The sequence below is a fragment of the Squalius cephalus genome (genome assembly GCF_949319135.1).
Source record: "Squalius cephalus genome assembly, chromosome: 22".
Taxonomy (NCBI): Eukaryota; Metazoa; Chordata; class Actinopteri; order Cypriniformes; family Leuciscidae; genus Squalius; species Squalius cephalus.
Window position 1 is genome coordinate 22458167 of NC_137143.1, and position 21517 is coordinate 22479683.

General features: G+C 39.3%; 1 protein-coding gene across 1 annotated transcript in view; it reads right to left on the bottom strand.

Annotated features, from left to right (window-relative positions):
- Positions 1-1774: 1774 nt before the first annotated feature.
- Positions 1775-21517, bottom strand: part of skib (v-ski avian sarcoma viral oncogene homolog b) — a 32276-nt gene continuing 12533 nt past the window's right edge. The window contains exons 2-7 of the mRNA XM_079856911.1: positions 6191-6304; positions 5599-5702; positions 5177-5457; positions 4694-4965; positions 3946-4176; positions 1775-3718 (exon numbers count right to left, since the gene is read on the bottom strand). Coding sequence (XP_079713037.1) covers positions 3497-3718; positions 3946-4176; positions 4694-4965; positions 5177-5457; positions 5599-5702; positions 6191-6304 — 1224 coding nt within the window. The 3' untranslated portion in view covers positions 1775-3496. The remainder of the gene's footprint in view (positions 3719-3945; positions 4177-4693; positions 4966-5176; positions 5458-5598; positions 5703-6190; positions 6305-21517) is intronic.

Below are 21517 nucleotides of genomic sequence, written 5' to 3' on the forward strand. Positions count from 1 at the left end.
ATTAGACCAGGAAACTCCAGGTGAATGTATCTGTAGCCAGGGGGCGTCCCAGGATGATGTCCGCAGTTGAGCCTTCCAGCACCAGAAGCGAGATTTCCTCTATGCAGGATTCCAATACCAAGTGTGATTATGGGTGTGCAATGAGTAATTACTCCTCGACCCAGCGGCTTATGCAGAATTGAGTGGATGCTTAGGGTTTGTCAGCAGGGAAGTTTCATGAGAAGGTCCAGGGTGTTTGAGAAGTTCCCTAAAGATGAAGTTCCCTGCGGTGCCCGAGTTGATGAGAACTTGAACTGTAATAGAACATTGAGGGGTAGTCACTGATACTGTGGTGCATTTTAAGCACTCACTGCTGGGTGACCTGGACAGTCAGGGATGAGGTGACCATTAGATCCGCAGTAGAGGCATAAATAATGGATTTGGCGTTGACGCTAAGTTTGGGATAGATGAAATGAGTCTACCTGCATAAGCTCGCTAAGAGGTGCTGTTGTAGCGGCTGATGGAATAAAGGGTGAGGATTTCAGCAGTAATGTTTCTAGCTGGTAAGCTGAGATGCATTGGGCTACATGAATGGATTGTTTTATCAGGTTTTAACCCCATATAATCATCATAAATTGCCATCTGAATTCCCATATCTGGAGAAAGACCCTGTCTTTAGGCGGCCTCCATTCAGGCGACCTTGTTCAACTCGCTTGCATAGGTAGGAGTGATATAATATAGGTGATCTTGGCTTTGTTGGTTAGAAAACGGGGAGCTTGCATCTCGAATTGCAGTGAACATTGCAACAGGAATCCACTGCAATCCAGAGAAGAGCGCTGGTTGGGTCATGGGACTGGCTGATGTGACTGACAAAGGAGTGGTGGTTGGAGGAAGTAGTGACTGTCAGGGAGTTTGTACCGGTTCAGCAAACAGATCAGGAGCTCCTGGTTCTATTAAGATTTACTTTTTAAAGATAGAGTAGAATCTGTTGAACTCTATGCATTTGTAAGACTCCTAATTGTGATGTGACAGGTGTGGCAGGTTAAAAATCTGGTGATTATGAACGAGTGGGTGGAGCTGAAGGACCTGGTGCTGATGGCACCCCCTGCTGGCTGAATCCGTGACATATATAAACTGTAAAATAAAATTATAGAAATACAAATTATAAAAATATTTTATTTTTTTGTGCTGTCAAATCGATTAATCGCATCTTATATAAAATATTTTGTTTACAAAAATGTTTTGCAATCAATCGATTTGACAGCACTAACTTATGAAGTAGGGTTAACTATTCTTATAAAAATACATATATTTGATCTTTTCTTATATACTATGTTAACTGTTTATATGGTTAATAATATGAAAAGGATTTATACCATTTATAATCTTATAATTTGTAATCAGTGTTAACTGAAAAGAGTAACAAAAAAAAAATCATGTCTTATAAACAAGGGTTAACTGTTCTTATAAAAATACATATTCAAAATATTTTATCTTTTCTTACTGTGGTTAACTTCATATTAAAATAATTTATATGTATAATTTTGTAATCTTATAATTCGAAACCAGTGTTAACTGTTCTTATAAAAACACAAATTACCCCCCCCCAATTATTTTTTTTTAAATCTTAGCTTATGAATTAGGGCTAACTGCTCTTAAAAAATAATTTATATTTTGATCTTATCTTATGAACCAGGGTAAAATCTTCAAATTTTTTCCTGACAGAAACAAAAAAAATTAAATTTATATAATCCTAATTACTGAGTGTAGCAAAGCATACCAGAAAACACAAGAGGAATGGTTGATTCTGTTTAATGATGTTATTATTCGTGGGGGAACATTAAAACAAGTAAAAAAAATGACCCACATCAAAACCAAAACTATGACAAGACCCTGCACACAATGCATATCTCAAGTGTGACGCATAAAAACATCAAGAGGTTAAAAACTGACATAGGCAAGCATACGGATCTCGTTATATAGAAGGGGAAGTAAAAATGTACCCAGAATAAATAGAGCGATGGAGAGGTTAGAATATGTATTACTGCAGGTTTATTCAAGACAGGGGTAATGGAGATAAAAGATTTTTTTATAAATTCAGCAAATATTCTTTACAGTTCATCAGTCACATTTCTGATTTATCAACCAGAATTCTCAGAATGTGAAACTTTGCTTTGGTAATTATATAAAGTGATTTCCAAAGGGACTGAAATTATTCAGAAATATAATGATCTAAGATTTTTGTTAATATTATTACATAAGGATTTTATACAGTAAATGCCCTCTAGTTGAAAATATGATAGGAGAAATTTACGTTTGTGTTACATTATTTCATACATACATACAGTCTATTGGTTTGGAGCAAAAGCATTTAGAGTGAAGTGTAAAGCAAGCTATCATATTTACATAGTTTTTTTATGTTTAAGTGGTATTCACATCTGTAACAAATGTATGAAAACTTTTTTTATTCAATACTTGATGTCTGAGATCTGAAAAAACAGAGGGCTTCAAATAGACAATACAACTATCTTTTCTTAAAAGTGCAATTCTTTTTTTGGTAGAAAGTAAAAAAATATATATCCTTGTTTTCTATATAAGTAGAAATGTTATTTTCATTAACAGCATTTTTATTAATTAATTTTTACCTTAAACCAGTGACTAAAAATGGATATTTGTCACGCGAGTATAATTCTGATTCCGAACAAAAAACATTCATTTCACCATCAAACGGAGCATGGAGTGATCAATGTCATGCCCTCGTCTGGACTGTTAAAAATAGCAAAACTGGTAATTAAAGTATAATACTTGATATTGAAGTTTAGGACAGATGGTAGGATTCAGCCCATATTGATCATTACCAATACTATAGGGTTTTAAGTACATGGTAATTAAAAATACAAAGATAAAAAGCTCATCTGAATGTAGGTTTATAATAAAGCTTTGCTGCACCATAGCACTGTCGCTCATGCAAACTATTTCGATACAACAGCGAAAAAAAGGTGAAACAAAAGCGAGCAAAACCTTGTAATGACAACACCTGTGTAGCAAGCATAATTCTGGCTTGTAACACTTTCTAGTTTACAGAGTATCAGCGGCACTAACAGGTTATTCACCTGCTACTGTCAATGTAATGTGAATAGAAAACACATTTGTTTCCCAAATATTTTTCAAGTATCTTTGCAAAAAATTTAAATAGCTTATAACAAAATAAATTCCTTAGATTAGCTTAAAGAAGCTAACTGAAGGCGAGTCAGTTACACGCGATGCCACCGTCTCTGAACGTCCTCCCATCGAGGAGCGACCAAACTTCTTTCCAGTTACTTGAGTTCATGATTTATGGTTACAGTTTCCATTGGTTTTGGTAAACGCACACTGTAATATGATTGTTAATCATGACCATTTTCCTGTGATCCAGAACTTTTTTTCATGACTACGTTGGCTTTAGAGGCGTCCTCTACTCGTCCTCAAATCAAAGTCTTCATCCTCAGCCATACATTGAACACATTACTCTAAATGTTTAAGATACATCTTCAGCTCTCAATTCTTTCTTCTCTCCCTCAGTCGGTTGTGTGTTTGCGATGGCGTGTCCCTCCGTCTCTGCTTTGTGGCCCAGCTGTTCCTGAAGCTCTTTGACGACCCTCTCCAGGTTCTGCCGGGCGTCCCGCTCCTTCAGCAGGTCCTCTCTTAACTGCTCACGGTCCACTTCTGCTTGCTGGAGCTTCATCTGCAGATCTTCAATCTGATGGAGAGAAAAAGAGATGATGGAAGTCATTTTCCAGAGCAAATTTTGTGCACATCCTATTTGCTGTCATTATACTTTGTTATTCACAGTGGTGTCCAAAAGTGTGAAAACGCTTCCGTTTTAACTCACCCTGCTCTCTAAACATCAAAAGCAACCTTTAAAAACACACAGTGTAAATGTATCTTCTGTGCTAAAATATACCAACAGGATGTTCCGAATCTCACCTGTGAGGAATACTTGGCCCTCAAACGTCCTGCCTCGCAGCCCTTATCGCACACCCGGAGCTGTCTCTCTCTGTCCAGCTCCCTCTTCAGCCTGCCGCAGGACTCGTTGGCGTCTCGCACCTTCTTCTCACACTCCACACGGAGGCGCTCAATCTCCTTCCTCAGGTTCCGCTTGGCCTCGATGGCTTCCCTCAGCCTGCCCTTCTTAGTCACCCTGACAAACTCCAGCTCCTGTGAACGATAGGCAATATTGTTGAAGAATAGCACACACACATTTTTACAAAGCAATTCGTTATACAAATTTGCTTATTTGATTATCGTATTTTAATTTTAGTAATTTTTTATTTTTATTAGTTTTAAAATTTCTTTTGCTTTAATTTTTTATTGATTTATTTCAGTTAATGGCCAAGGCAACATTTCTGTTTTTTTTTTTTTTTTAGTTTATGTTTTTCATCTAATATTTATATTTTATTTCATTTTAGCATTATTTAAATTACCAAGAACTATTTTCAATAGTTTTAGTTGACAACTACACTGTGATTATTCTAAATTCAAAATATTCAAAACTATTCTAAAAATATAACTTTTATTTTTAGTATTTAAACATTTGAATTGAATATTTTGTCCTTTATTTAATGTCTAATGTTTGGTTTGAAAAAACAAACAAACTTAAACCTTCGTTGATTTCCAGGTTGAAATGATATTCTGAAAGGCAGTTTTCCAGACTTTCGGAGCTCGCAGTAAGTACCTGCTGAAGGCTGCGTTTGGCTTGCAGAGCGGCGGCTAGCTTGTCCTCTTGCTTCACTCTCATGCGGATGATCTCCTGGAGGAACTTCTCTCTGGCCTCCTTAGAGCTCAGGTCACTGCAGAGCGTCTGCTTGAGGACTTCCAGCTCAGAGCAAGGGCTCGACCCTAGTCTCACCCTCCCATCATGCACCTCTGCAGCACTGGGAGCGCTGAGGTTCATTGCTCCAATGCCATTTGTAAATGGAGGGGACATCAATGAACAGGAGACAGTACCTGGAATGACAGAATAATACAGCAGTGAAATAAAAGTGCAATATTTATTTCATTCTAAATCTAAATGGTGTTGCCAGATATTGCAAAAATACTCTTTTGAGCTTTAATCAGTTTACATGTATCATATTAGTGTACTATCTACCAAACATGGATGTATCAATTGTTTTCACAAGATGTATTTAACTGATAATCCTCTTTTTCCACATCCTACCTTCACCACAGTTGTCAACCTCGATTTCTGCGTCTGAGTCCTCGTTCTCCTGAGGTCGCTGTCTGACTACTGGAGTGGGCAGAGATGCTTTGGTCACCGGCTGTGATTGTCTCTCTGCAGATGGCCACCTCTTTCTTGGCCTGGAGCTCTCTGTCTTGCTTGTGTTGTGGGTCTCGGTGGGGTGAGAGAAACAGTGCGGTGGCTGCTCATTATTTTTAAATGTGGCAATGGGCAGAGATACATTTGGAACTGCCAGGATGTCTTGTCCTTTAACAAGTGGTCTGAATATCACAGGAAAAGGAGACATTAATTAAATGTGTCAATCAAAGCAATGTATTGATGCATTGGAGATGATGAATTAACTACTTATGGCTATATTAATGCTATCATGGTATAATCACAGAATGTTTACATGTGCGCACCTCTCATACTTGTGGCTAGGCGTCTCTCGCTCAGCAGAGGGAACTCTGGGAGACCAGGGCCTGAAGGCTGAAGGTCTCTGCTTGAACTGGAGCTGCTTAAGATCCTAAACAGAGAAAAATAAGACCGTTTAATTAAGAAGTATCATATTATCAGCTATTGACCAATATAGACAATTCATCAGTATTGATTTAATTGTTTCGTTTTTACTGCGCATTTGTTTTTCATTTATTTAGACAAAATAGTAAAGAATTTTAATATTAGCATCCCTAACTTCAATATCTATGATGACTAGATAAAACAGCCAAAATAATAAATGCTGATAATTTCGAAGAGTAACTTTTCATTTAATTCATAATCCGGAGGTCTATGCAGCAATGAGTTGGTTCAACTATGCTCAGACTCAGAGTGTGAAAATGAAAACAAGTGTGAAAATTGACCAAACAAAACAACTAAATAAAAGAAATATATGAAATTGATTGTTTTAAACGAATGATATAATAGCTTTGAAACCACAAAATATGAATCACGACATATATCTATCATTATGCGGATAATGTGTTTCATAAAGGAAACAAGACAATACAAATCTACCTTATTAGCAGATGCAGCCAGAGACTGTAGCCAATCAGCTTGCTTCTCTTTATCCATTGATGGGGATCTTGAGCGGTCATGTTTGGACTTTTTGGAGGGAATGGGACTGTACGCCTGTAACAAAAAAACACACACACACTCTATGAGATGATAAAAAACACTGTGAAGGCAAGACGCCAGCGCTGAGGTAGAGCTTTGACCATGTAGGTGTCAAACCGACTTACAGCTCTCAGCAAATATCTGAGAGAAATCAGGGTAAATTTAGCATCAGTTCAAATAAAAACCAAACACTACAGGCATTCATACAACTAAAAAGGCTTCCTGAAAAAAGAGAGTATGCCCGTAAGAAATCCCTCCCCTTTGCCCTCAGGTTTCAGCATGTCAGATCCAGGATGGGTTTACCTTTGCCGTACCAACGACCTGCCCAAACCTGTGTCTTTCTGACTCAAGTTCAGGAATTTAAAACACCCCCGTAACCTGAGCATCCTGACAACCAGAGTCAGTGTGAAAGTTAGCAGAGGATAAAGTCATGAAGAGTTGCTGATAGAAAAATGGTTCACAATGAGTAAGAAACGGGGTGCTTTTGGCTGAAAAACACCACCTGGGTTGGAATTATGACTGGATAAACGAGGTCAGGGACTAAAGAGTCGTTGACTATAATGGGACACAAGGGGGAGATGCAGCGCTGGATTTGTCTCATCATAGGATGCTGACAGGAATCTTGTAGTAAAAAAAAACAAAAAACAAACAAACTGTGTATTCACACGCTCACTGTGCCGATCTTAAGTGGCTAACTATAATAACAAACCTGTTATCACAAGGCGTGGGAGCACGCGTTATGTGACCATGGCTGTTTGGAGGGTTCTTTCAATGCGGATCTGACTCATGCTAATACACACTTGCCTCAACGTCCAGCTTCAGCGATGACTTTACGGTCGGTAACGTGGACCATGGAGCCGAGAAACACACACACACGCAAGGAATACACAAAGCACACACGTATTTTCTGAGAGCCCAGAGTTGAATAGCGCGGACCAATTGGTGATCAAGGACTCTTCAGGATGAGTGTAGCGGCTTTGAGAGCAGCCTCTTACCGATTCAGTTCACTTTCTGAAATATTTAAATAGACATAGAACGATAGAGGTTTTAACGATAGATAAAATATATACCCTTTACGAGTGTAAAGAATATTATTTTCTTAACATCTAACTTACCACCACATCTCCCTTTGAAATCCACCTGACAGGGCTTGGCTTAGACCGCTTAAAATGGTTTTAAAGGTGAACTAAGTAACTTTTTTTACCTTAACTGAACAGCTTCGGAGTCATTGGAATGGTTATATTACTTATTTCGGGTTGAATGGTGGTCGTTTCGCACCCCCCTGGTGCCCGTGAGCGGAAAATACGCACTTGCAACTTTGAGCCGGCGGGCCGCCGGCCGCCGCGTCAGGAAGTCTCGCGTGATATCAGGTCTCGCGATGTAAACAATTGCTTTACGGCCAAAAGAAATCTGCTAAAATGCTGTCATTATTGCGCTCCCTCACGCTGTTTGAACCCGAATGAAGAAGACGTTTTAAAGAATGTCCCATCTGCTTTGATGTCGTTGATCTATAGCCTCTGGTGTCTGAGAATCACCAACGAGTTTTTACAACAGTGTTGTCAAATATCTATTCCGAAGCTGTGGGGGGAGCTCTAGAGAGAAACCTGCGAGCAAAAAGCGAGAATACAGCGAAGAAATCCCGAAGCTACTGAGTGCTGCTTTAAATGGGACAAAAATTGCTACAATATTTTAAATAGCAACAGCGAAAGGGGAAAATAAATTCACAAAACACTCGAACTTGCTAATTAGCAATTTGAAAAAAGAAATTACTGTCAGTAAATTGTTTAAAGCCGTCGCAACTGACTTCTACCGAACGGCAAATCGTTTTTCAGTTGTGTCTGATTTGATATGAATTGAACCATGAACTGGTACTTAAAGGGATAGTTCACCCAAAAATGAAAATTCTGTCATTAATTACTCACCCTTATGTTCCAAACCCGTAAGACTTTCATTCATCTTCGGAACACAAATGAAGATATTTTTGATGAAATCTGAGAGCTTTCTGTCCCTCCATTGACAGCTAAGCAACTACCACTTTGATGCTTTAAAAAGTTCATAAAGATATCGCAAAACTAATCCATATGAATTGAGCAGTTTAGTCCAAATTCTCTGAAGAGACTCGATCGCTTTATATGATAAACATTTAATTTAGGCTTTAATTCAAATATAATCACTGATCAGCGAACATAAACACAATCTCAACCAAACCTGCTTGATGCATGAGAAAAAAACTTCTTGCGAAGATCAAACGTGCTGCGTAACACACAAGAATGAACCTCATTGGTTCTCGTACATCAAGCAAACGTGCTTAAACTTCCGTTTACCACAAGTGATGTGTGAGTTAATCAATGTTTACATGTGAATAAAAGCCGAAATTCTGCAAAGTGGTAGTTGCATAGCTGTCTATTGACAGACAGAAAGCTCTCAGATTTCATCAAAAAGATCTAAAGTGGAACGACATGAGGGTAATTAATGACAGAATTTTCATTTTTGGGTGAACTATCCCTTTTCAATTAAAGACACATTTATATCAGTTTTTCTGTGATGAAAGGTATTCTAATTGAAATATTTTACAAAAAAAAATTAGCATAGTCATTTTTGAGCATAGTGATATATATCCAATTATAATGTTGAATATTTTGGAAACTTTTGCAAGTAAATTGTGGTGGGTGACATGCTGAAAATAACCATAATCAAACAATAATTAACAGTTCTCCCTCCTTCCTAAGTCTGGAGACCTGCCTGCCTTGTGCAAAGGAAAGCACTGTTTTTTTTTTCCCCTTCAAAAAAATGCGGATGGGTAAAGTCAAAACATGACTCAAGCGTTGAACAACCACTGCAGACCCAACAAAGAGCGTCTGTCTGTGTTTGTTCCTTCCCTGAGGTCTGGAGTTCCAGGAAGACCAGGGCGTCCCAGACATAATAGTCTTTGACTGTGCACCCTCCCAGACACCACAAGGGAGCCGCTGATGCAACGTCCGCTGATCTGAAATGCAGGGCAGCCGTGACATGGCCCTCACTCACCACCACATCAAAAGCGTGGCCTCGTGACACACATGCAGGGCAGACGGTCTCAAACAGCTTGGCAAAACCACACAAACACATAATGGAGATTGTGTTTGTGTGGCTGCAGATTAGGACATGTACAACATCTGGACTCAAACCAACAGTCTAATAAACCTTAAAAGAAGCCATCTGGATTTATTATAAAATTTTGAAGAATTCTAAATTAGGTTATTGCAAAGCACTAAGACTTACAGTACAGCATGAATACAGATAAAATATTTATGTAACGTCAAATGTAACATACTGTATATTCTTGTTGAGCAAATTAAAAAAGCGCTAACACAGGCTCCATTACTGATGGAGCACATGAGTGAGTGATTGAAAGAGTGAGTGAGTGAGGGCCACATTTCCTCTCTGTAGTTTGCTTTGGCTGATGGCCCTGTGGGAACTCGGAGCGTCTGGTTCCTGAATGTGAGTGGGCGGGTTCGAGGAGCAGGACCACAGAGGAAACACAAAGCAGCAGGAATGTATACTTGAAGGCCAAGTACGGCTTACTCTTAAAGTGGCCATTCAATCCTATGCCCTTTCAACTGCCTATTGTGTAGGATTTCTTTGAAGGCATGTTATAAAGGAGCGCTTTACGGCAAACATACATGGATGAAACGTGCATATCTGCGTCAACATAACCGTTGGTTTTAATCAAATTCATTATTCTTGTTATGGCGGATAAACAATAAATGGCAGATATTAAAATCATACACTACTTTGTCTAAATAAATTTCAAAATAAGACTAAAAACAGGCTTGGTTCTTGGAAGCAAAAGGGGTGGGCTGGCAGATATCCTGGGTGGGCATAAAACTCAATGAAATAAAGTAATGACAAAATTTTCATTTTTGGGTGAACTATCCCTTTCAGTCTCCAACATCAATACAGATAAATTTAAAATATATATATCTGCCAGTAGCTGATATGGTACCAATATATCATGCACCCCTAGTTTTTTTCAATGTGTGGAAAAAATGAGAAATTGATTTTAAAAGGGTTTGAAAAATTACATTTTTGCAAATGGTCCAAGATGTGCAAACGTCCCAAGCAAATATATTTAGTATAACAGTTTGGAATGCATTGCTCCATCCAAGAGCCATGGGTGCATGTTGTCATAAAACGGATTGGATAACATCTGACCACGTTTGCTTCTGATTTCGGAATGACTAATGAAGCAAATATTACTCCACTTGCATTCGTCGTGTCACACCATCCAGCTTGTTCGGGGAGAAGGTGCATGGTCTAAGTCTCTGTTGCCATTACTTGGAACTGGAAGCCAAACAAGTGGAGTTGCATTCGTCGTGAAACAAAAATAGTCTGCTCTATTGAACTTGCTCGAGCAACTAACATCCTCACAATAATGTGCCATGCTGCCTGAAAGAACTGTAGCGGTGGTGGTGCACAGCAACCAGGCACAACAAGTTTCCTATTACAGCTTTTCTTTCCCCCCACGGAAATCCTGCATGTAATCCCCAGATCTGTGTGTGCTTCACCGTGCTCTGCCAAAGTCAAGGGCAAAACTGGTGAAGCACACTTGGGTGGGAGCTTTATAGAGACGTGCTGGAGACCGGTCGGTGCCCTAATTAGAGGGGGCTTCTTGAAGACTGTATAGGATAAAAGTGTACATAAGAGTATGTGAGAGAGAAAGAAGGTGGCAATGCCAGCTGTCCTAATGCAAGTGAGAGTGCTTTGGAGGGTCTCGCAATTTATATTAAGCTCAGTTGTCACCAGGTGTCAGCTGGCAGATCGGTGCCATTTGAAAATGTCCCCAGCTCTTCCGCTTTCAAGTGACAGGAAAAACCATGCCATCACGTTTCCCTGCAAGTCCATTCTTTTTCAGAAGCCTTTCCAGAAGTTAGATACAGAGCCTTAGGGAAAACCAATCTTGATTGGATTGTGTTAATAGCCTTTAAACTGGAGTCTTGCTGCTGTCTGAGCAGAAGAGGGAACAGACTTTTGAGGCAGAGGCGGGGTGTAACGCGTAATCCTGCTCTGAGAGCGATGGAGGAATCCATCTGCTTCAATATGGTGTATTCCAGCAGGCACATAAGGGTATAGTCTCATCGGACTCTTAAGTCCTCCAATAAGTAGTCCACCTCCAGACTGCAAATAAAATGCATTCGCAAAACTCATACATACAGTTCTACCCAAATTTCTCTTGATATATTCATAAAACGGATTGCATTTATGTATTTAAATGGATTAAACTGCATGCTGTGGAGAGTAATGCTTACACTGAGGTAGAGACAAAACACCCCACAAGGCACACACACATTCACACAATGTCTTTCTGCTTCTCTTCACATTTAGAACACTATAATGCAGAAAACATGCAAACCAGGAAGCCTAAGGGGGGTGATGGGAAAAAGAAAAACGTCAGTAAATAAACATCTGTAGAAACTCTAGACACTCACCGCTAAAGATTATTACTCAGTGCTGCTAATCTGTCTATCAGTATGTTTTCAGTTTGTTTGTGGGATTGACAAACCATTTAAAACCAGGGATTTTGTACATTTAATTATGGAAATAAACAGAAAATTTTGGATTTTACAAAAATGTAATGTATTTTTTCCAGAAAATAAGTCGCACCTGACCTCAAGTTGCGAGAGAAAAACAAAAACAGATAAGTGCAAAAATCGTACTCTCTCATTTGGCACAAATCCAAATGTGTGCACTTTTCGTATATTTTGCATGCTTGACGTTAATTGCATTATACCAAGTCCCTTTGGAATATTTTGCAGCATGTTTCAGATGATAAAAAAAAGTCACTTATAGTCTGGAAAATACAGCAAACAAGAAATAGTACAGAATACAATATAGAATACAAGAATACAATAATATATAATACAAAAATATCATATTGATCACCTGACTGCTTTGTACAGACGGTCAGATTTTCAGAGTGCTGGTCGTGCCTAAATTCTAATCTGTGTGCTTTAGTTCTAATGCTATTGCGCAGGAGGTTAAGTGCAGAAAGACAATTAGGCTATAGTCTCACTGAATCACCTCTTTGCCACACCAACACAAGGGGCTCGTAATAAGGAGAGCCATAATATCACATATCAGGTAGAAGAGCTTGAAGAAGGCCACGAGCCCTGCCTAAACCAACACTAAGTGAAAGGGTGATATTCCCGCCTTTTCTATCTGCAGTTTCTAGTTGTCCCTGTGCGCAGAGGGTGGAATGGCTGGCTGGCTTTGGCTCTCGTGCCTGTGTGATTGACTGAGCAGATGGGGCTTTAGTTCCTCCAGTTAGAGTGTGGACTTCTGTTAGCAGCTGTGTCTCACTGAAGAGCCCCTCCTGTCTCCCTCCTGCCTGATGCAAAGAAATCACAGAAACTGAAGCAAAAACGTTGAGAGTGAGGGTAAATTAAGATAAGGACACTGTCAGAGCTGGTGCACGTACTGGTGCTAATGCTGCCAACAAATAATACAGTTTGGGATCAGTACGATTTTTTAAGAAATGAATGCTTTTATTCAGCAAGGGGACATTAAATTGATCAAAAGTGACCGTAAAAAACATGTATGTTTAAAAAAATCCAACTTCAAATAAATGCTATTCTTTTATATGCTATTCATCAAATAATCCTGAAAAAAAAAAGAAATAATCAACATTGATAATAATGTTTCTTTAGCACCAAATCAGCATATTATAATGATTTCTGAAGGATCATGTGACACTAAAGACTGGAGTAATGATACTGAAATTTCAGCTTTGCCATCAAAGGAAGAAATTACATTTTAAAACATTCAAATAATTTAAATCTCAATAATCTTTCACAATATTATTGTTTTTACTGTATTTTTAATCAAATATATGCAGCTTTGTAAGCATAAGAGATTTGAAAAAAAATGTCCTGTCCCTTTTCCCCTATATCTCCAAGCCGATTTATTGTCATTCTCTACAAACTCCAATAAAGCATAAAATCAACAAATAGGCCTTGGAGCTAATGCCGACAACACGAGTTTGAGTCCAGCCTGCAACACATTCGGTTTCATGTTCCCCTGTCTCTCCCAATTTCCTGTCATGATCTACAGTCTCTGTCTAATGAAGCAAAAAGTCCTACAAAGAAAAAAGAAAAAAGGACTTAAAATAATGACCAGAAAAGTACATCGGAGAAATATTCGCCACATACATGGAATGTAACCAATGCTTGCACTCACTTACGTAACGCTTCCAGTCAGCGATCAATCAGTCATGACAGTTAAATAGGACAGGACACACATGATATGTATTTTGTCAGGGAGCTGCTTCGGTATGTCAGACGCTGAATATACAATCACTCCCTTCGACAGCAACACCTAACCTCACACACCCAGGCACTTCAGAATGCTGCTGGAAGAACACGTGAAAGCTCATACTTTGTTGTGTATGGAGGACTGACGGCAATAACAGTGACTCCTGCACCAAATAAGGTGCGGTGGTGGGTTTATTTGGGAGGATGATGAGGGAGTGAATGCCAAGGGGAGGTCAGAAGGTTTCAGGGTACGGAGAGGCTGCTGAAGTTGTAAAAGCTCCCGCTGAGAATTGGCAGGGTGAAGTTACGGTCAGTGCTTAGGGTCTCAATGATGTCACGGCACCTTCACTGTGTCTGCCCTGGGACAGGGGAGGGGCAGCGTGGTGGCAATTGACTCAAGTGAGGCTATAAATCCATCTGAAATTTACTGCTTCCAACCACATTTTGGCATTCTCAACCCCTGACGCCATCTAAACGCTGGAGATCGACAACACAGAGGTGTTGTAAAGATGGAGCAGACATCTTCCATGCAACTTCCAAGAGCTAGCACAATAATGTGCACCCATCCAGGAGGGAGACTATCACTTGACCTTTCATAGCATGTCCATTTGAGACTACGGCTAATCACCGCAAGTAGGCCTACAGTAAATGGAAAACATGGCAGTTTCTGTGAAACGCTCTTAGGGCCCGTGCATTTGCGAGCGAGGCAGAGAGGGGAGTGGGCCCTATAATTAAGGTGTATACAGCCATGGCTGGGAATGGATTATTTTAGTTTGTTCTGCTTTTTAGAGTCACTTTGAAAGCCCAATGTTCCTCCAGCATTTGTCAAAACAAATACAAGTGCGGCAAACTGGAGGTGGGTGTGCTAATGGATGTCGTGGATTGACAGGAAGCATTAGAAACAACAGAAGAGGAAAAACAGAGAATTGCGTGGTAGAAGGAAAAACAAAACAAAATTAGGGCCGAAAAAGAGCTAACCGCCGAGTGCCCAAAACTCCGTAACTGAGCGTTTTTCCAAAGTACAAGACATACAAGGTTAGAATTAACTATTATTACAGCACCGTGTGAAGAGCTGTCACATCTCTACATGGAAACCCTGCATTTTGGAAAAATCCCTTTTCCATTTTTCCATGAAGTAGTACAGCTTAATAAAGCAGATGATTACATAAAGAGATTAATAGGGAAACCGAGAGGCTCATTCTTCCATTAAGCAGTAAAGAAGGGCACTCTTTCAGGACAAGAAACCTAATGGTGGAAAAAAAAATCCTTCAAATAAAAGCTGGGATACTTGTCTGGTTATAGTCAGTTTTTGATTTAAATGTCTGGTCAAAAGATATAGATTTGACTAAGTCTTACACAAAAAAATAAGGTTTAAAGGAATAGTTCACCCAAAAATTAAGTAAATTCCTATTTACTCACCCCCATGTCATTCCAAACCTGTATGAGTTTCTTCTGAGGAACACAAAAGAAAATATTTGGAAGAATGTTGGTAACAAAGCCGTTTTGGTGACCACTGAAAACATTTCTGAAAATATCTTACACTTTCCAGAAGAAAGTCATACAGGTTTGGAATGACATTAGGGTGAGTAAATAATGACAGAATTTTCATTTTTGGGTGAACTACCACTTTAACTTTACGAACCTGTCAGAATGAGAAGCATCCCTGCTGAAAACACCAGTTTTGGATTGCATATTAGCTTTGAGATTATGTACCTGGTGGGGACATCAGCATCCTAACCTGGGGACCAGGATCTAAAACACAACCTCAATAGATTTTTTATTTATTTTTTGCCAGCAGGCATTACATTATTCTGCTCCCTTGATGTGCTTTGTAACTTTGAAAATTCCTGGAAACTTCTTTTTCCTGGACCATTTTCATTTTACAGCGCTCCTCTGAATCTGAAAGGGCCAATGTTTTTCTCCATAGCAACTGCATAACACCTTGAGCTCAGCTCTGACTCAACCAACAGAACACAACAAAATACTGAATTCGCCATCTCCACTCCAGGGTGTTCGCGGACCAGACCCTTTCCCAGCCCTGCTTCTGCGGCTAACGTTAGTCTGCCAGTCTTCTGGACACTTGTTAAATGGACCTACACACCTGACATCCATTAAACATGTACTTTTGCTAGCGCTCCGCTCGCATAAATCCTGTAAAGTTGCTTCCTTTTAACCGAGATGTGGCTGTTTTACAGATAATCAGGCTTTTCTGAATTTATGCCAAAATGTCTGACGGATAGAGTAGCTTACCAGTGAGTCAGTGCCAGCTCAGATCTAACACAAAAGAGAGACAACGAAGATAAAGGCCAGTGTGTTATATAAATGTCTCCTGAGTCTGCTGTGTGTATGTTCCCGATGTGACACTGCTCTGTGCGTTAATTTGTTCAGTCTGATCTGATCAGAGGGATTAGGGCCCGGTGCTCCTGTTCTGAGCCCTGCCTCAAAAGACGGCCTGGGGTTAGCATGTAATCTCCCAGCACCAATCCACACTGACCTATGTGGCCTTTCCACTAACAGCTGAGGGACATTTGTCTGTCTGTGTCCTCTCATACGTTTGCACCGCATTCTATACCTTATAAGACCATATGCTACAACGTTCACGATACATGTGCACTGATAGTAAAATTATGTCCGATAATAGATTGATATGAGGTATTACAAATCTATACAATAGAAACGATACATAAATTGAATTAAGAAACACTAAAATGAGTCATTTTAATGGTAAATTGTGAAAGTGAATTTAGTTATCACAAAATTATAATGTACAGTATGAAAAATGGATATTCATTTTGAGATCTGCCAAATATGACATTTAACAGTGTTATTTAAATGTAAAAATACAGGAATGAGAAAGCACAATTGAATATCCAATTTCGAACAATAACGATAAATAATTAAAAAAACTAAGATTGGTAGATAACTGATATGGTAGCAATGGTTTGAGTCTGTGTTGCACAATAGATTAAAAATAAGCTTTTATGGTTCCATTTTTTAACATTAGTTAACTACATTAGTTAACATCAAATAATAATGAAAAACACTTCTAGTGCATTTATTAATCTTAATTAATGTTGATTATTTACTAATTACAATATTTACTACTACATTATTAAAATCAAAAGCTGTATCTGTTAGCATTATTTAATGATAACATGAACTAACAATTATTAACAAAGAATAATAAGTAACAAACATTTTGCTCACTGTTCTTTAATGTTAGTTATTGCATTAATGTTAAGTAATGAGACCTTATTGTAAAGTGATGTTATAGTTTGACACAAAAATGAAGCTTTCATTATTTAAATCATAAACAAACATGATTGTATGTTTGTTTTATTATTGTTTTTTGTTGTATTTGTGTAAATGCAAATTCGGGCTACTTATCGTAGCAAGATATTTTCTCCTGGTTAAATAAAGGTGAAATAAAAAAATGAAAATAAAAATAAACGTTTAAAAATACTAAATCACAATTATTCAGCATTATTAAATTTTAGCTTTTTTTTATTGACAGCCCTAGTAAATAATATTGTAATAATTATTATTAAGATGACATTCAATTAAGTTGGTAACACTTTACACTAAGTTTCAATTTGTTAACATTAGCCATTGCATTATGAATCCTGAAGTAACAATGAACAATACTTTTAAAAAGCATTTATTAATCCAGGTTAATGTTTAGTTTATAATTCATATTAATGCATTTTTAACATTAAGTTGTATAATCAAACATGAATTAACCATAAACACTGAACAATAACAGTATTAGTGCATAATCCCAAATGAACTTCAACTAATTGAACTTTATTGCAAAGTGTTAATTCTTAAGTTTGGAAGACTCCTGTTAAAAATGCTAAATTGTGTGCTGCGTTACTGTATAAGGCCATGGTGAACTGGCAGCCAGTAAACACACGCACGTATACCCACCCAGCGAGTCTGAGAGAACGAGAGCACAGGGTGAACAGACACTAGTATGGCAGGGAGGGGAGGCTCTGCTCAGGAACTCAATAATAACTTTCAGCAGTCTAGCCAGGAGGCTAGAGGCCCAGACTGTGGCTGTTCAATCCTCCAGCCCTCCCCCCTCCGCAGCTCTGGGCTCCTCCCTCTGCCCTGGCCTGTGTCTGCTCCACAGGACTAATGCATTTTGCAGACAGCCTAGAGACTTAAAGAGACATAAACCACATTTTTCCTCCCTGAATCACTGCTGTTGATGTAACCACTAACTCAGAACAGAGATCATTATTTCCAGCCGTTTATTCAAAATCTCCCGCTCTCGCTCTCTTTCTTATTACTCTTTTCCTCTCTTGGAACCCGGGAGACCTCGACATGACACGGAAAAGTGAGGGAGAGACGCCCTGAAATATGTTAAGAGCCTCTCAATAAATCTCGGGCCAAATGCTCAAACTGCACCACCCTCCGAGTCCGAACGCTTCTTTGATGTGCAACTCACCAGCCTGGAGAAGCTCTTGTCAAGTGCAATCAGAGGTCCTCGCGTCAAATGCATTTGAAGTCATTATTATGATAATTATAAGAGGCAAATCCAATAGGCATGATCAGACAGCGCTGGTACAGAGCAGATCCAGCTGTTGGGAGAGTTGGGATGTATACTTCTGCCTGTAAATCAACAGAGATTACATTACTGCTGTCTGCCGGGCTGGGAATAATGATGGATTTGAATGCTAAATGCATCAGTCTGAGAGACAAAAGCTGCGTGCGGGATTCGTAGTGAAGTGGGAAGTGCCGTCTGTCTCCTGCAGACTGCTGGCGCTGTAAATACAGGCAATTTAGTTTCGCATGTGCACTAACATGCTTAAGGAATCGCAACATTTTCAAGGACTGTTTGAGATACAGTAGCTTACAGTAAAGGGATAGTTCACCCAAAAAAAGATATATATTAAATATAATACATATTTAAAAAAGATATTCTTTTGTATTCTGTAGAAGAAAGACAGTCATACAGGTTTGGAACAAGTAAACGACTGTTGTGTTAACTATCCGTTTAAAAAAGCCTCTCTGAACCAAGGTCTCACCTGCTTGCAGTAGGCGTCCAAGGATTTGAGCAGATTTAACCGCAAATGTCTAACACAGTGTCTACCATCTGAGATGTGAGACAGCATGGAGCCAGGCGCCCTAGTGAAGTAGAGCAGAATACCACAGCCAGGAAATAATTAAAAATTCAATGGGCTTGAGTGACACAGAAACCTTCAAGGGCGTGCCTGCCAAACACAGTTTTTACTCTTCCACTGTCAGCATTTTTCATCCTCCAAAGAGGATGCTGAAACGAGTGGGGGCCATAAAGAGACTAGAAACTCAACCACGCTGAGATACACTAGATGGAAATTCAGACAGGAAACAAAAACAAGGCCAAGAAGTTGGAAGAAGGTCATTGTGCTTCCGAATGAATTCCGAAAGATCACATTTGTTTTTACGCCCTCTCAGTTTGATTTAGTCTCTCTCTGTTAACTGATATTTATGAGAGCGCATTGTTACTCAAGCTGCAGAAGGTGTTAAAGTTGGTTCAGCCTCTGTGGAGGATATCATTTCTAAAGGAATCTGGACTTGATCAGACCTGAAAAGCCCAATGAGCAAAGCATGCAAAGTAAGATTATAGGACGGTAGAAAATAAGACAGTGTGAACAAAATTCCACAATTGTTTGTTTTGTTTCCTCACCTTTTTAATTGATGGTAGAAACATAATATACATGAATCTGAATGTTATTTTGAATTGCGACCAAGAAAGTTTTTAATTACTTGTCTTATTATTCTGTGCCGTGCCAGTGGGGCTGTTTGAAGTTTCAGAGTGACTTGATGAGGCACATGATGACGCATATCGACACAAAACTCATTCGTTGACTCACCAGGGTCCAACTTCTCGCCATCTGTGTGAATCACGTCTGCTGTCCTGCCTTGTAAAATTTTCTCCGTGGCCAGACGCATGCAAAAGATGCCTGCATAAAAACCACTTCCCACCGTCTAAAGCTCCAAGGTATTTTAAAGGGGAGAAAGGCAATGAACTTCTGACCCGAATAGAGGGCTGTGAAGGAAGCTGAGGAGCTCGGGGGCATCCAGAGTGTCTTGCCATGTCTCACCCTGCAAGGCTATAAACCCCCTAAAACTCCAACTTCCAACACTTTTATGGCTGCCAGATGGTGGGGGAGTCTGTGTGCCCATGGACCCCTTGTCTCTGGACTTGTCTCCAACTCCAGTAAAACCAGTTGACCCCGGTGAACTGACATTCACTCTCTATCTAGCTAAATTCAAATATCTTTCTGACTATTTATCTGAATATCTATCTATGTCTATCAATATCTATTTGAATATCTGACTAATTGGATTTATCTGAGTGTCTTTTTGAATATCCACTCAACTGAATTTCTGAAAATCCATTTTCAATATGTATATCCATTTTCATTGCCCACATCCATTTCCAATAGGCTTTCCATCCATCCATCCATCCTCTAGTTTCTTCAAATTATTTTTTCACTGTACATATCCAGGTCAATGGGAGTTTACAAGTGCAAGAAAAAAAATCAATCAATCAATAGTTTCCTCTGCTAGTTATCAATTCATGAGATTAGCTACCTCCCAACCCCCTCAAAAAACAACAAATGCCATCAGCCCCACCCTCTTACCTCAGCTGAAATTGCTTGTGTTGTTGTTTATGTCCTGTAATTCAACCTGACCTCCCTACAACCCCGGCCAGGGGCTTCCTGGGCCATTAGGGGTGCTTGGACTGTGGGCTTTTGACGTGATAAAAGGTTAATACTCTCCTCATTAAGCTGACAGGGCCGCTGTAAAACAAAGAAGAGCGGACCACTCCTTTTCACACCGTCCCAACGACATCAAATGGCATCAGTTGGGTCTGTTTTGAAGCAATGTGTATTAGCTAAAACACCCTGAGGTGACCTCCAGTCTACCTTTAAGACAAATCAGATGTTCAAAGAGCAAAATAAATGGGATAAGTATAAATATTTCTTAGCACGACAACAGAAAGGCCAAATTCTTTCTGATCAAACAGTGTTTTATACAAGCATTTGACCAGTTTAATCAGCAACATCTGACTGAAGGCAACCAAAGAGACTCATTATCCATGCATTTCCATGCATTCTTGAAAATCCCCTTGGGCTTTAATATGCATAAATATGATTACCAACACCATGTGCCCTCAGCCTGCTGATCCCTAATCTTCTTTCTACATTCTTCAACTGTTTGAGCTTAAGTCACTTTCATATTTTTACAGGCTAGCTCTCATTTGGCTTCTCTCTCCACCACGGACAGAAAACTCCATATTCATGAGAAGCTTTAATTGAAAGAAGGGAGGGGAGTCCTAAATTTGCTTTTTGTGTCAGCCAGCAGGGACAAATGCAGCTTCAGCACATTTTCTTCCTATTCTCTGGTGGAAGAGAAGAAGAGAAAGATAAAAGGAGGAGAGGAAGAAAGAAAAGAGAGATTACAGACACTGGACCGGTGGTGCCAAGAAGAGCGGAAATCATACATAAAGACCAGTCTGAATCTCTGAATCTAAATAAAGACGTGATCCTTCCAAAAGACACCTCTTTGGCCCGTTTTCAGTAAAAATCAGACAGGGAGGTTGTTTGCATTCCAGGAAATGTCTCCCACTTTCTGCATATGCAGCACTTGGTTTCCTTGCTGAATGCAGAACACTTCAGCGGCCACAGCTGTCTCAGGTTTTTGCAGTGAGGCCTTCTGCAAGCAAAACGCGGCCAAGGCTTGTCAGGAATTTCAATGAAAATACAGTGTTATAAATGACCTTGAAAAACGGGTAAAAAAAAAACAAAAACAAAAAACACACGATGAAAACCTACTTCCAACTTCAAAATCCGCACTGATGGGTTTCTTTCATATCACATGTCTCTAGAGACATTTTTTTCCTGTGGCACATGTCATTTTTCTGACAAAGATTATGGATGAAGACAACTTA